Genomic DNA, 16,686 nt, shown 5'->3' on the forward strand with positions numbered 1-16,686 from the left:
TATAAACTTTACTCTTAATATGTATCATTACAAAGGTTACACCCTGTTTGCATTTCATCCTAGAGAAATCTCTTATAGCATTTTCTTTAATACATCTTTATTTAGAACTAGAAAACAACTTTTAAAACTGACATCAGTGAAGTTCAGTTCTCAATCCAAGGAGTTAACTATCACAGAAAGATTACATTAAAAAATCCCAAACATCTAGCTGCAAAAATAATTTCACATAAGTGCACAGAATCACTGTTTTCTCTACTTCTGTGCAATAGCTTTCTTCAATCAAAATGAAAAATTTTGACTCTTGTGAAGCCAAGAGGACTGCTGTGGAAGCAAATTGCTTGTCAGGCAATTAAGATCATATCATCCAGGGTTTCCTGCTTCACAGCTCCTTTTATTCTCTGTCCTGCAAGGCAGTTAGTTGGCAGATTTGTGTTCAGCATTAACAAAATATTATCTCAATAAAAAGAAGAAAGAGGAGACTATGCAAGATTCAATGACAATCACCAGACTTGTTTGTTACTCTTTGTAATAGCCAGAATGTTCCTGCCAGTCAGCCCAGCCCTTCCAAATTCACAAAGAACCAAGTATCAGACTGATAACTTTCACATAAAATACTCTATGCATTTTTGCAATAATAGAAATCATCTTCCCTTCAATCCTTCAACAAATATTACTTCCTCTAGAACAGTTTCCATCATCTGGTTCCATACTGGTTCAATGGTGACTATAGGTAATAAGAAATACTTCTTTAGAAGAGAGAATTCTGAAAAAAAAAACCCAAAACTGCCCTAAGAAATTTATGACAGTTTAGCTACATGCCTTCTTTTTCATGCAAAATGTGTATTTACTTTCCCTGCCTTGGTACAATGCCAAAGATGTGCTCAGTGTAGCAATATAAAGTCATTAAAGCTGAGAGACTAACAGGTCACTGCTTTTGGATTGATTCTTTAATTGTTTAAGATCACTGGAATTGTAGAAGCAATCAGTAAAGAGGCAGCAATCAATGAAAGCCACGTGTTGAAGCATTCTAACACCTGCAAGCCACAGAATTTACAATCAAATCTACTTGGTAATGTATACATAGCAGCTGCAGTCCTTAGTGCCACAGCACACTAGTTTCTCTGCAAGATACAAAACATTCCGTTGAAACCCACACACAAGTTCTATAAGGGGAGCCAGCAAGTGTCCCTTGGCAATCATATCTGAACCTCCTTGTAGACAAGTCACTTCAAGAATTTAGCAACTCTTATACAACTGTCCACTGAAATAACACCAGTAAGAAATACCAAAAAAGTGTCACCCGGTAAGCCTTAAGAAGTCTCTTTTCCTCGTAAGAAAAGCAGTCAGCAGTTTATGTAACATCTAGAGCTTTTTATTTTAATATTAATATGTATCTTTTTTATTTTAATACGTATCTGAACAATAGCAAGAAAGGATCTATTTGGCAGGCATAGAGAGACCTATCAAAATTCTTGAGAAGGTATTTTCCTCAATGCTTTCTTTACTCATATAGCAGACAGTATCTGCCATGATGGTGGCGCTCCTTTTAAGTTCTAGAATTAGAATGGTCTATTTGGCAATGGTATGTTGTTTGTCCTGCACGATCTCCTGCCATCTTTGTAGTGACTGACTTGAAGTATCACTCAGTGTGAAAGTCATAATGCAAACCAGCTGGAATTCCCAGAGGAAGACAAAGAATGGACAACAGAAACAGTAAGTCATGTTGCTTCTTGGATGCATAGTTATAGGAGTTGATGACTGAACCAGAAATGTCTCACCTTGGTGACTACTGAGACATGCTATTACTCTCATTACATGAGCTGCTGTTGAAGTAAGCAGCATTAGTTCAGCATTTAAAATGGCCCTTAAGAAAACCTATAAGGCAACAGTGAAGCCCAGAAAAAACACTTTTTAGCAAAAAATCAGGCCAGATTCAACAGCCAGAGAGAAACAAGTCTGCTACAGCTCCACAACCCAATGTTCAATCCATACCGATGCTGAGCAAGTATTCCCAGCCAGCACACACATACACCACTGGCCACAGTGATCAACACAGACAGCCAGAGCACTCTTGTGAACAGAGTGCCAATAGTCTTATTTTGCCATCTACCTCCTCCAGCTGCTGGCATCATAGACACATAGGCCTCTGACCTCCGGTCCAACTCCTGTGACTGGCACATCTTTCACTCACTCCTGTCTCTACAGGCACTTGGCCCACAGGCACAAGGGCCCTATGAGAGTCCTGGGAGTCCCTTCCTCAGAGTATGTAATTTGTGTTCCTGCCTGCCAGTAGGTTTGTCTGAAACTGTAAAGATGGACTTGTGATGGGCTATTGGCTTCCATGATGGGCCTGGGAGGGGCTGGGCCAGGCTATTATTTGGGCTCCCCCACCTGCCATTACCTCTCTGTGCTCCTTTGTAGGTATAAGCAGAGGAGATTTTCAGTCACATGACATCACAAATTATAAGTAGGAGAGAAACCAGACACGACATGCTTTCTTACAATCTGAGTTGCAGATAAATATCTTCCTTTTTAACCAGCAATGGGGAGAAACACGTTCTGGCCTCAGACAAGCTCTACAACAGCAGAAACTATGTGAGGCGTATGAATAATGGAGAAGCAAAAGAACAGTAAAGGGAGAACTGCATTCTTTTTGCGATACTACAGTTTCTCTGGTATCCCTTTCAGATACTCTGTTGGCTGTGGCTAATAACTATGGTAGAAAGGCTGTTTATATACAGAAAAATGCAACCTCAAATTCAAAAAGATTAGCAAGCCCAAAGAACTACGATCTGACTTTCCTACCTGACTCAGGGCTCAAAGTCCTAAACTGGCTGAAGAATTATTCTCACACACCCTGTCCCCTCCCACTCCCATTACTAGTATTTTTAATTCTCTGAACTGGCCCACAAAAGATGAAATGTGCTCCAGTACTCATGCTAAGATATAAGCGGAACAAACTGCTGAATTAAAACAGGAAAGAGATTTGACTGTACGTACATTTTTAATTGGCCTAAACTATCATGAGGTCATAACTTTGAATTCCATTTTAGGATATCGAACACATGAATTATATGCCATTAAGTATTTTAATCCCAAAGCAGACCAAAATGCTCAAGTCATCTTTGAACTCGCTATTCGTTTGCACTACTTTTTGCGACACCGTACTTCAGAAACTTGTTCTTAACAAGCTGCTGTTTTACAGGACTGAGGAAAGAAAACATTGTGCTTGTCCATCTCCTAAAGGAGCTCTGTAAACCTGCCTCAGCACCAAAGACCTTAAAGCAACATTTAAGCAAGCCAGAAGACGATATGTTCTCCCTTTACCTGAAAGAATGGCCCCAGTGGTTGCTAGGAAATCCACTTCCAACACAAACCCTCAGTTTGGTGGAGTGCTGGTAGTGAGTCTCCTACAAGCTCTACTGAACATACACTAAAGGCAACTCTGGAGGCAAAGATTTAATCAGACTGAGCACCAATCCTCTGAAGGACAATGTCACCTTTCTTTGGAAAGACCTCCCTGATAGAGAAGTATTGTGTTCTACTGCTTTCCAGGACAGTACTGGATGGCTCAAAATTTACTGTTCATCTCATTTTATATATTCTTTTGTGATACTGCCCTGTTCATTTCAGGAGTCAGGAAACTAGACTACATGAATCTTTGGCCTGACCTTATGCTCTTACAGATACCTATCTTCTAGCAGCACACAACTGTTCACTGTATATCAGGTATCAAAACAGAAAGTGAACTATTGATGTTTGACTGCAATACAAGCAATTGAAAATGGAGGGTTGTAACAAAACAACTAAGAAGTCTGACGCATAGACATCATCAAAAACTCTACCTATAAATAAGAACATATTTTCTCAAAACAAGACATGTATTTCACGCTCTCACTGCACCTATTCTGTTTCAGTCTGTGCGATAGTTTTACAAACCATTTTCCCATCGTGGTGAGAAACAGTAGTCTTCTAAAAGGACAAGTAATGTCATAGTTTTAAAACTCAGAAAAAAAACCATTGCTAACTAAGAAACTACTTTCTTTCAGTCATAAGACAGATTTTCCTCAAAGAACAAGCTCTTGGGTACTATATTCTCCTTGCTTGCTGAAGCAGAACTTGCTGACAATTATCACTAGGCAGGTCAACTCAGCTATGCAGTTCCTGCCCTGGATGCTTCAATAAATGATCCACTCCACCTAACACTGATTAACAAACACATTACAGACAAATACAGAGTAACTGAACAGGAAGAAAGGCTTTTGGTATTAAAACAAACTACTTTTTGGTGACAAATGCCACATAAAGCCTGTTAGACCTCTCAGAATCGCAAAATCTTTGTCCAGTTGATGTTGCCAAGACAGCAGTATCACAGAGGGCACATACCAGAAACTTAACCGTGCTGTGAAGGAGGCAAAAAAACCCAACAACCAACAAACAAAAAACAAAAGGAATTTCCAAACTGGGGAAGCATTAAGACAAAAAAAAAAAGCCAGCCTTCCCTTCTTACCCTGCCCCATACAACTTTCAACACCAGAGTAAGACCCCCTCAATTTAAACCACATCAAACAAAGAAAAATCTTATTTCATAGTTCACACATTATAGTTTTCTCAATTTTCAGGGCTCCTGACTGATGAAAGAAACATAAATTAGGAGGAATGTGCTGGAATACAGAATGCTGAGTCACTGAAAAAGTAATTGAATCTTTAAAATAAGAGTTTATACTCTTGGAAACATTCACATATTCCTATGTGCACTCAACATGTCATTTTGAAAGGAGAAACTTTAAAATTCTTGCTACGATCGATTAAAAATATTTAACTTTGTAACTGCCTTTCCTCACCTGAGTTTAAGAGTTCTTCAATTAAAGACACATCACCACGAAACAGAGCCTTCTTTAATGCCTCATTCTTATCCGCCTGCAACATTTGATCCAACTGCTAGATAAACAAGGAAAAGTTAAGTCAAAACCTGACTGTTTCAAGGCAAAAACAATATAGCTTCATTTCAGTATAAAAGCACTAATGATCTCTGAAAGTGCAGAGTGCAGGAGTGGAGAAGGAGCAAGAAGATAACTTTCCTTTTTCCATCTCTGTAGATCTGTTTGGGGTCTACTGCAAAGCCTAAGTTTTAAAATTAATTTTTCTGAAAGGTTCCATTCTCTGAAAATGGAACAATGGTCTCAACAGACCGGCTATCCTCCTATGCCACCCTCAGTTTTTCTTACCAGTATTAGATTTCAATTAAGATTTTTTTCATCTTATGGCACTGGAAAAAACTTAGCAATGTCTTTCTGTAACCTTTTTTTTTTGCACATTTCACACGTTGTGAAGTGTACCATTAAAAAAATATAACTATCAGACATGAAAGTTTGAGATTGGGTCAAGGGAGCTCAATGACTATCTGTCTGGTCTAACACAGCACAAGTCCACTGCTGTGAAGAGCTACCCTTCCTCCTAATCCTGTGGTGGCATTTGTGTTTCTGCATCATTAATGATTTGGCTGAAAAATGCCCTCACCAAAAGACTAGTTTATACATCAGACGGTTGCCCAATTCAAGTTCTTTTCAAAAGGATCACAGATTTTTCTCTATCAAAGCTGCAGATGCAGCTGGAGATTGATGCTGGCACTATCTAGATTTGTACAAAACACTTATATACACTAGTGATTGGATTATTCACTAGTGTCTTTATGGACATAAATGAGTATGAACAAAGTTGTTTTATCATAAATTTTTAACTCATAACATTATAACTCAGAGTTATACAATTCTCACAGCACATTGTAGTGCATCTTTCCAAAAACTTTTGTAAAGATGTTACCAAGTGTCTAGAAAACCAAAGGTGAGAAACAGCCAATAAAATAATAATTTAGCCCTATTTTCACTCTGCTCAGCCAACAATTTTCAAATAATGGACATCTCTGGATAGGAAGCTCTATTTAAAGATCAAGACCCCTAAACCACTGCTACAACCTTCAGCCTGAGTACTGCAAGAATTCAGTTACTTCTATTTTCCAATTCCTGCCATGAGCCAAGTCAACACCTAAAACCACTCACGGAATCTCCCTCCTCCTCACACTAACAGACGCCTCACACCTGTCAGATGCAATAAAACTACCGAAATCTCCAAGTTAGCAAGAAATAGTCTCACAGATTCTACATATAAAACAGCTTTACAGGACTCAGGTCACTTTTAAATTTACTCATGCTGAAACAGGGACTCGGGTGTGCTACTAAACGGGAGACAAGTCTTTTAAGTAAACATTAAGGTTTTATGTAATAAGACAAGCCCCTGAAATTCAGGTTTCATTTACTGGAGTGAGGGTACACCACCCTGGTGGGAAATGGCTTCCCTGGTGGGAAGAACCAGCCGCCCGCTCGTCTGGGACCCACCGCGCTCGGCTCCCCTCACCGCCAAGCCGAGGCCGCCCCCTAACCCGAGGCCGCCCGGCCGCAGCTGGCGGGCGCCAGGCGCAGGGAGACTCAGCCCCACCTGCGGCTCCTGCCGCACGATGCCAATGTCCCAGCCGCCATCGTCGCTGTCGCTATCGGTGCCCTCATCGCCGCCCGCCACGACACGGGACCCGCAGAGCAGCGCGGCCATGGCGGCCCTGCCCGACCTCGCCTCGGCGCCGCCGGGTAACGTGTTCGCGCCGGCCGCTTTCCCGCGCACCCGCGCCCCGCCCCGCCGGGCCCCGCCCCTCCGAGCGGCGCGCGGGGCCCACCCTCCAACGCGGCTGTGCCGGGGCGGCCGCGCCGGGACAGGGGAGGGGGGCTTGGGCCGTGCTGGGATTGCCGTGCCCGGGCCGGGCGGCTGTGCCGGGACAAGGGAAAGGGGTAGCTGGTCCGTGCTGGGGATTCCGTCACGGCGCCAGGTAAAAGAAACCAATACCAGTGATGGCTGTGACACGGCGCACTGGTGTGCGGCTGCTTTGTGAGTGTCGGGTGAGACAGCAGAGCAATGTGTGAGGTTACATCGCTAGATCTATGGTTGGTGTATGTGTGTGAATCCAGGGTAAAAGATACGGTTTCCTCTCTTTAATTGCTAGCGTCATTAGTAGGCTCTTCCAACGCCACGTCACCCGGCAGCACCAGTGACGTCACTTGTGTGTATGTGCACGCGGTGCCACATAGCCCGAGCCTGTGGTGAGGACACGTGTGTGGGAAGGTTGAACAGCAGCCATGCATAATGACCCAAACTTTCACCCTCCCGCCTGGATACGCGGGGCATTACTTTCAATTTCAAAACTGTGGTTAAATTTCTTTCTAATGACAGATAGTAATGTCTCTCATCCATCACAAAGTTCACGTAAAACTCTTTGAAGAACAAATGAGGAACAATATTCTGTGTTTCAACATTGCTCTTTGAGCTCATCTCAGACCTTGCCCCGGGCTGAAATGAGTTTACTCATCCACTGACACAAGAGAACAGAAGAGTACCGAATGATGAGTGTAGTCCTTGTGCCAATGACACTGTAAAAGTGTAATTTTGGGAGGTTCATTTTCAAAATTTCCCTCATCTTGATCAGAAGGTGACTGGGAAGCTTTTCTTCCTCTTCTTCTTCTTCTTCTTTTTTTTTTTTTTTTATTTCTTGATGCAATGTGTAAGGCAACTTCTACCATGTTAGGATTTACAGGTTAGCTAGAGCTATGCTTAGAACATACTAAGAACTATAAAAATTCAACTTATTAAAAAAGAAACCCACACAGTCTACATATTTCAATTGCACACACCTGACATTTTTAATAGCTGTTTTTTCTGGATTTTGTTTGCTTGTCTGTTAAATATGACAACCTGTTTGCATAAAAGTATTATGAAAGTCAGATTATTAACAATGAGGATTTGTGGTATAAGAGCTAGCTGAACATTTTAAATTAACTACCATGAAAGAAACTTCCAGTTCTGGAAACTTGATAGAAATGCAAACCCCTTCTTTTCACACTGCCTCCCTAGAGCAAAGGGTGCTAAAATTGAGTCAACTATAATACATACCTCTATGGAAAGGCTTAGCTTTATATGCTTATTTTGTCTTTACCTGCATATGCTAAATCTCTGGTTAAATTAGTTTGGTAATGAAGATATAATATTTACTGTGTGTAATAATTGAACACTTATGTAGCCATGTAAGTTGTTATAAAATTGTAACTTTCTTTCTCAGTTTTCAATGGTTTTGATTACTGGCCTGAATGCTTCTTATGTCACTTTCTACCAGCAGAGGAAAAGTAGAATTTACGGCATTTTTCTGTGGCTTCTTTATATCTATATTGAGTCTACCAGTCTTCAACATTATAGTTTCCATAACCAAGATCAAGCTGAGCTGTGTTACAGAACACAGACTTGCTAGTAGATTTTGTATCCCCATCTGCTGAACTCTAAACACGACTGAGTGTGGCTTTTTACAGTTGACCCTGTATGGCCCAAGAGGGTTGTTTCTAACTGGTGCTGGTACTATTTATAGATTCACTACTTTTAATACACTACTAATTGTTTAGTATTTGACAATTGTGATTTATTTGTCCTGGTTCAGGTTTCAAAGTTGGAGATGGCTGGTTAGTTGGTTCATTTGTTGTGGGTTTTTTTCCTTTTTTCTGCATTATATCCTGTACAATTTAAAATGTCACAACAGACACTTCAGATGCAATGCACTGCTGCTGCTTTGCTCAAAGGCCACCACTCTTTACGAAGGTCATCTTCAGTAACAGACCTAATAGTCCCTAGTATTAAAAAAAACAAAAACCTTTTCAAAAGCTCACAGTGCAGAATAACCTTGCAGCCGGTACCTGTTTCAAACGTGAACAAGCCAACTGTGCAGAAGCTGGTAGCAGGTGATCTCTCCTTGTGTGTTTGCCTGGAACTGTAAATCAAACATTATTGTTGATGTAGACTCTCCCACTTCTTTTTCACATTCTTCTTGCTCCAGCTCATTTGTGACCTTGAAGTCTATCTTCATTTTTCAGCTAGGCAGACTTACTTTCATTGACAGTATGGTAAGTACTGGCTGTCATCTATATTTGCCAAATATGATGGTGATGTTTTTACTTTGATAGGAACAGTTCCCACCTTCTTTTCCTTGTTGCTGTGCAGTACTCATTTGACATGCAGGAGGCAATTATAGAACAACTCAAGCTGGGAAAATATCTTAGAATAATTTTCTGTATCACAAGGGGCATCAGAAGAAGCATTAAAAGCCTACTCTAAAATAAGTACCTAATTGGTGTGTAGCCTCTCTCTGTGTACTTGCACGTCAGCCTGTACTAAACATACCTGTTAAAAATACAGTGTCTAGTAAGGACAGCAGTCACTGGATGCAGTAAATAACAGTATTTTAAGAACCTGTTTTTGCTCTGAATAATAGAACTTACTTAATATGCTTCCCATCTCTCTTTAGCCACCCTCCTTGCTGTCCATATTTGCATTTTTTTTTGTCCATCAACTGGCTTTTAATCTTTTCTCATTACTTCTGGTATTAAATAGATTTCATTAGTTGAATTTCTTATGTATTTTTATCTATACCTCATGTGTTGTCTCATCTGGGACAGATATATGCGTAGCTAAAAATTTTTATTCAAACATGGTTGCCAGAATATTGCAGAATATTTTAACTGGTTCAGTTTCATGTGTTTCAGACTAAAAGGCCGAATCAGCAAATATGTAAGGATGTTGATGTTGGTAAAGTTCTTGGGAGGAGAATGAGAATTGGTAAATGTTTAAAGAGAGTGACTCTGTAAACCTTAACTGCTCAGTATCGTTGTACTAAAAACACAGCAGCCAATATTTTAGAGGTTTAATGGCCATAATATTTTAGTGGAATTCTACATAGTTCTCTATTACAGTTTGAGTCTATGCCTTTTCACTATTCTTATGTAATTTTCATCTGTGGTAACATTGTTTAGAGTAAAAGCTCAATGATTCTTTATCTTAATGTTAGCTACATACTAGTTTGACAAAACTTAACTCCATTATGGAACAATGATAAAAGGTCTTGAACCCATTCCTTTCATGTTCTCCTATCTATTTGTGCAGAGGAGGAAAGAAGACCTTATGCAAATAATGAGTGCTCCAGAAATAAAGGACTTAGTAATTTTAAGAGATCCTCATTCCCAGAGAGGTTTAATAGCTCTGGATCTATTGAATTGACAAATGACCAGTAAATTTTCAGCTGGAAAACGTTGAAGTAACAGCTGTACCGGTTCCATAGTTAAGGATGGGACATCCAGGAATTTGCATAACTTACAAAAAGTCCCGTAAAGTAGCACAGGTGATTGCAATTTCACAGGTCAGATTCATGAAACAAATGGGAAACAATGTAGTTTATGCTGTCCTGGATGAATTTTCAGGTGACTTGTATATACCTGCAGCATCTCTTATTTGTAAGGTATTTCAAGTATAAAAATATGGACATTTATTCTCCAAAAGCTCTGAAGTGGTCTATGTTCTTTCTGTGATCTGTGAAATCAGCACTTGTGTTAAATCAATTTTAGTTTTACCATCCTGAAATTTTGTTATGAGCTGCTGTACTACAGCAAATGGAGTTGTTCATAGTTATTTCAATCATCATTCTAATGGACTTAGAATAGATGGAAAGCATTTAATTTCAGCTGTTTTGCCTATAATTCATTTTTTACAGCTGTGTTCCTCCTGTCCACTTTGCCAAATCTCTCTGGATAGTACATGATGTAAAACTTTCAATCTGCTGCCAAACACTTGAGTATAAATTGCATATGAACTGCTTTTCTGTTCATAAAATTTGTTTTCTGCTGGAGGAATTAAACCATTGTCAAAATGAGACTCCTTGAACTACTTAGTGGGCAATTTGTGGTCATGATGTAAATCTGAATCCTTTTCAGGAATTGCTAGGTGCTGGTGTCATGAAAATATTTCTTATTATCATAGTAATGTTAGAAAAATCTAGAACAGGAAGTATGGTGTTGAAGATATTTCCTTTTTTTTTTTTAGTGTCAGTAAGGCAAATTTGTAGCTTCTTTCCATATAGCCTGGAAGCTTTAGTCTGTGTAGCAAGTCCATGTCAGAATAATTCCTTATGTTACTAGATGTAACCTCTCAGTTAAAAATTCCTCATTCCTCTCCTATCTCTACTCTGTTATACACTATTTCACCCCCTTAATCTTGACTGGCAGTACTCCCACTTCGTTATCATGTTGCTAAATGATGAGTACCTTCTTGTTTCAGCCTAATCACTCTTTGGTGATACTCTAGCAGCCACTTCTAACAGTATTGCCTGTCTCTTAGAAATTCAAATGTTTGAGTTTACTAATGGCTGTTTATAGGATCAAGTGGTGTTTTGAGCTTTCTACACTGTTTACTTTTTATTCTGATATATCACTTTATCTTACCACTTTTGTCAAGATGGAAGATTATCCACATATTTCAGTATTTTCACATATATAATATTTTTATTACCTGCCACATTCTTATTTTGCTCTGACCAATTCAAAAGCAATATGATTTCTTGGAAAAGAGACTGAATCAAAAGCTGATTTTGCTTTATCATGTTTTGTGGTTCATGTTGGTTTTTTTCTTTTGTTAGCAAAGCATGCAATCTAATTGTCATTTCTGCATACTGAATGGCTTTGCTATCATAGGATAACCATAAGATGTTAAGTCTCTGGTTATCTCTTACAGCTGCTGGGGCTGCTCATCAGTAATCTCTGAGCATTGTGACAACTCCCACATATATATCATCATCCTGGACTTGTTTTGTTTGAGTTTATTAAATTGGGATGGTATTTTATATTGTGGTCTGTAATTGTGACTCTCCAAAGTGATACTAGTAATTCAGAGCTCCTAAAACTTCAGAGTTTCTCTCTGCTGTTCTGCTCCTCACTGAATTCCTAGGATGTGCTAACTGGACTTTGCTACTGATTCCTTTTATCTCATTCATCTCTTCCAGCAAAGTCAGTATCTCCTTTACATCTGCTTTAAGATCTTCTTTTCAAGGGTAATTGTGGTACCATCCACATCCCCAGTGGTGTGAGCTGAAATTGTTACAAATGCCAAAAGCTGGAACATACTATGTGGGCAAAATATCCAAAGATGTTATTTTCCAGCTGTCTTATACTTGCATTCTTATGCTAGCACCAAACTTACGTGCAGAAGTGTTTAACTGTGGAAGAGACTTTTATGATCATTTGAGGTACTCTGTCACAGCTGGCAAAAATAACAGGAAGCCGTAAGTCTTCCTTATTGGCCAGGTGAGAGCAGTTATGTACTGGGGATGCCCTGGCTGTCTTAGCTTGACAGCCGGTTGAACATGAGCCAGCAGTGTGCCCAGGTGGCCAAGAAGTCCAATGGCATCCTGGCTTGTGGTACAAATAGTGTGGCCAACAGGACTAAGGCAGTGATTGTCCCTTTGTACTTGGCACTGGTAAGGCTTTACCTCAAATCCTATGTTCCTTTCTGACCCTTCACTACAGGAATGGGGGCTGAGGTGCTGGAGCATGTCCACAGAAGGGCAACAAAGCTGACGAAGGGTCTGGAGCACAAGTCTGATGAGGAGCAGCTGAGGAAGCTGGAGTTGTTTAGCCTGGAGAAAAGGATGTTCAGAGGGGACCTTATCGCTCTCTACTACTATCTGAAAGAAGGTTGTAGCCAGGTGGGGGTTGGTCTCTTCTCCCAGGTAACAAGTGACAGGATGAGATGAAATGGCCTCAAGTTGCACCAGGGAAGGTTTAGGTTAGATATTAGGAAAAATTCCTTCACTGAGAGGGTAGACAAGCACTGGAACAAGCTGCCCAGGGAAGTGGTGGAAACACCATCCCTGTAGTGTTCAAAAGGCATGTGGATATACCACTGGGGAATATGGTAGTGGTAAACACTGATTTGTCAAGGTCTCTCTGCAGGGCCTCCCTGCCTTCAAGGGAGTCAACAGCTCCTCCCAGTTTTGTGTCATCTTCAAATGTGCTTAATATCCCTTCCAGTCCTGCATCCAAGTCATTTATGAAGATGTTGAAGAGCACAGGGCCTAAGATAGAGCCCTGTGGAACTCCACTAGTGACAGGTCACCAGTCTGATGTTACCCCGTTCACTATTACCCTCTGTGCTCCACCTATGAGCCAATTGCTCACCCACCACATGATGTGTTTCTCCAGCTGTGTGCTGGACAGTTTGTCCAGAAGGATCGCGTGAGAGACAGTATTGAAAACTTTATTGAAATCCCAAAAGATTACATCAGCTGGCTTCCCTTGATCAACTAGATGGGTTACTTTGTCATAAAAGGAAATCAGATTTGTTAAGCAGAACTTTCTTTTCATGAAGCCGTGCTGGTTGTGACCAATGACTGCAGTGTCTTTCAGGTGTGTTTCAATACCTGCCAGAATAATCTTCTCTATAAGTTTAACAGGCATTGAAGTGAGACTGACAGGCCTGTAGTTTCTAGGGTCTTCCTTCTTACCCTTATTGAAAATCATGACAGTCTAGTCAGCTGGGACCTCTCCGGATTTCCAAGATGACCACCAATCTTCACTTGGCTCACAAGATCCACTCTGTTGACAAGGAGCAGATCAAATGTAGCGCCTTTCTGAGTTGGCTCCCTTAGGACCTGCTCCATAAAGTTGTCATCCAGGTTTTTTTAGGAATCTTCTGGCCCTGGTTCTACCAGCTGTGTGATGCTCCGAGTTAATTTCTGGCAAGTTGAAGTCTCCCATAAGGACAAGGGAAGTTGATTTGGAAGTGTCCTTTAGTTCCTCAAAGAATAAGTTGCTGGTGTCATCGTCCTGGCTGGGAGGTCTATAGCACCAACGATGACACCTGCATTATTTGTTTGCCCCTTGATTCTTATGCAGAGGTTCTCAACTGTGCCATTGCCAACTGTGAGCTCCATATATTCTAACCCTTCTGTTACATGCAGTGCCACCCCTCTGCCTCTTCTGCCCTGCCTATCCCTCCTGAAGAGCCTGTAACCATCCAGCAGGGCACTCCAGTCACAGGTCTCATCCCACCAGGTTCCACTTATACCAATGATGTCAAATCTCTGGGACTCACCTAGAAATAGGATTTAGTCTTGAGTTTGATATATGGAGATATTTAGGTTTCTGTTGATTTCCATATAAGCCACAGATGCTTGCACATTAGAAAAAGAATTTAATACTATATAGGCAAGAGATTACTTTTTTTCCAGTGGTCAGCATGGTACCTGTGCATACCTTACCTAATCTGTCAACTTTTGCCACACATCTTGAGATCTTCAAATTAAAGCAATTGTGTAATTCTGAGACACTAAATTAAATGCACTTTTTTAAACAAGTAGTAGCTAAGAATCTGTTAAGAAGTAACATAGATTTCTCTGGAAGTGTATTGTACCAGGCTAATAAATGACAACACATTCAATTCTGGTAACATTAAAAAAAAAGTTTTAACAGTTTTGTTGTTATTTTCTAAAACATTTACCAATACTGGAAAATTTTATTTTAAGAGTCTTGTTCATATTGGACCCACTCCCGTTACTGTGATATGACAAAACTCACGTGTACTGCTTTACAAATTGGTTTTGATAAAGGTGATGTAATTTGAAGTTTGTCGCTCGTTTCTTCATGAGATAAGTTGGTCTTAGGCCTGCTTACAGGTAAGTCATGATTATTATTAATTTTAGTGCCTGAGGTGTATAGGTTGTGTGATGTAGTTTTGTGTTGTAATACAACAGTCTAAAGAAATACACTATTTCTTTAGCCCCTAGTGCAAAAAGTGCCAATGTCTGAAGTCACTGGAAATTTGGTTGTCAGCCTGGGAGATGGCAATAGTTGGCACTCCAATAGTTAAGAACTCCAATTCCGAGATTTGTTTTCTGTCTTTGTAGTATGATTGTGCCATTTTCTCATCTTCAGTCATAGGAAACATTACACTATATTACACTCATTCATCCAGAGCAGCTCATTATATTTCTGCTGCTTTTTTTCACCCTGCTAGTTGTTTGTTTAAAAAAACAGTGAGGAATGTTACATATCTGTTAGTCTTTTACATGTTCTTAAGTGTGTGTACTTTTGTACAGTGGTCCAAAATCATCAGTGTACCTGTTCAGAGATAGAGGAAGTCATACTAGGAAAGAAGATGCATCATTGGACTTCTTATGCTCTTGGGCTAGTAATTTCTTTTTAGCAAAAATTAGCTAGTGCTGAAACTAACTCTTGAAATTATACACTATGTATACGTTTAGGTGGTGAATATGGGAAAGTTCCATTTTTCTGTAAGCCTTAACTCTTTTCAGGACTCATTTTGATCCTAATCAGTTTAAGTTAGGGTTTGCAATTTTTTGTCTGTATGTTTAGTGTTCTATACCAAGAATACATGCTGGAAAAACACATTTTCAAAAAAGCGTTTAATATGACAAACCTCATCTACATTACCTAAACAGCATAGCATGATTATTTACAAATAAACTTGTAGACAGCAGTGTTTGGTGATAGAAACTAATTTTGTAAGTAATTAACGTGACCTTTTAAGCATATTTTAAGCTTAGAGAGTCTTAGCCTGGAAAAAAGTAATTAGATTTCTTCATCACATCTGGAAGCGGTGTTAAGGTTGTTTATGCTTGCAAATAATTTAGAATTAATTGATCTTTTTTCTTCTGCTTGCATTGTTTCTACTTTGGCATGTAAATATGACTTCTGTTTAACATCTGCTTGTTATTCAGGCTTTTTATTTATGAGCATTAGCACAACAGTCTTTTGTTTTACTTGCCCTTGACATCTGCTGATCATTTTGCAACACATTCTAGTGTTATAGCTTTGAGATTACAAAGCCGAAAACCATTGTGTAGAAAAGACTGTATCGCAGTCAACAACAAAGAGGCATGTCATGTCATGTTGTGGCTACTAACTGACAATCTTTGAGAGCCCCAGATAACACAAGGACCATAATGTATACCAGTAGGTTTTGATTATGTATATATATTCACAGATTGTGTCATTACAATTCTGCCTTTTGAATGCTTGTTTTGATTTGTCAGAGTCACTTTTGTCTTTCCTGAATTGGTACCAAGACATTTTGCTTTCATCTCTTCTCCAGATGTGAGGCAAAAGGTGATGCAGTGAATACAGTGTCAAGGTAAGAAAAATAAATTTCCAGTTGAGAGGGCATGGAGTGCTTGAAGGGCAGGATCCCTCCAAGATGATAGTTCCTAGATGGTTTCTAGTGGGAATGCTTGGTTCTAGTATCCATATTGTATAATTTCAGACTCTTCATTTTTATTTGAGAAAAAGCAATAAACAATCTTTTTGGATCAAGGAAAATTCTTCTTGTTTGTAATTTCTACTGAAATAACATAGTTTATTTGAATACTACCAACAGAAAGTCTTCTGCTTTGTCTTGCTCAAGCAGGTGGCCTCTTTTAGGCAGAGGCACATAGCTTAAACTCCTACACAAATTCATTTTGTCTAGATGTCTCTGAAATTTAGAGTCATTGACAAAAAAGTTCACAACCTGGGAACTTGGAGAGAATCTAAAGAATTTCTGAGGAGATGATGAGTAGTTACCCATCTACCGATTTTCTTTTACCTTCTGCAGCAAGGCCAGGGAGTGAACGAAGTGTTGTTGAGCTATGGCCGTATCCACATTACGCCTGGAGCTCCATGCAGCTCATACCACTTGAGCAGTCTCTATATTGTGTATGTGTGTGAAAATCCCATCTCCATTTGGAATCATATATTGGCATTTTTCAGAAAAGTCCTG

At 39.7% G+C, this 16,686-nt stretch overlaps 1 protein-coding gene across 2 annotated transcripts in view; it reads right to left on the reverse strand.

The window, feature by feature from the left end:
- Window positions 1–6,640, reverse strand: part of ASZ1 (ankyrin repeat, SAM and basic leucine zipper domain containing 1) — a 41,669-nt gene extending 35,029 nt beyond the window's left edge. Inside the window, exons 1-2 of one of the 2 annotated variants that reach the window (XM_027682278.1) lie at window positions 6,496–6,640; window positions 4,845–4,938 (exon numbers count right to left, since the gene is read on the reverse strand). In XM_027682278.1, coding sequence (XP_027538079.1) covers window positions 4,845–4,938; window positions 6,496–6,606 — 205 coding nt within the window. In that variant the 5' untranslated portion in view covers window positions 6,607–6,640. Of the gene's footprint in view, window positions 1–4,844; window positions 4,942–6,495 lie in introns of both variants that reach the window. The other variant, XM_027682277.1, reaches the window with a different exon arrangement.
- Window positions 6,641–16,686: the final 10,046 nt, after the last annotated feature.

This window comes from Neopelma chrysocephalum, unplaced genomic scaffold, assembly GCF_003984885.1.
Source record: "Neopelma chrysocephalum unplaced genomic scaffold, ASM398488v2 Primary Assembly neopelma1_62, whole genome shotgun sequence".
NCBI lineage: Eukaryota > Metazoa > Chordata > Aves > Passeriformes > Pipridae > Neopelma > Neopelma chrysocephalum.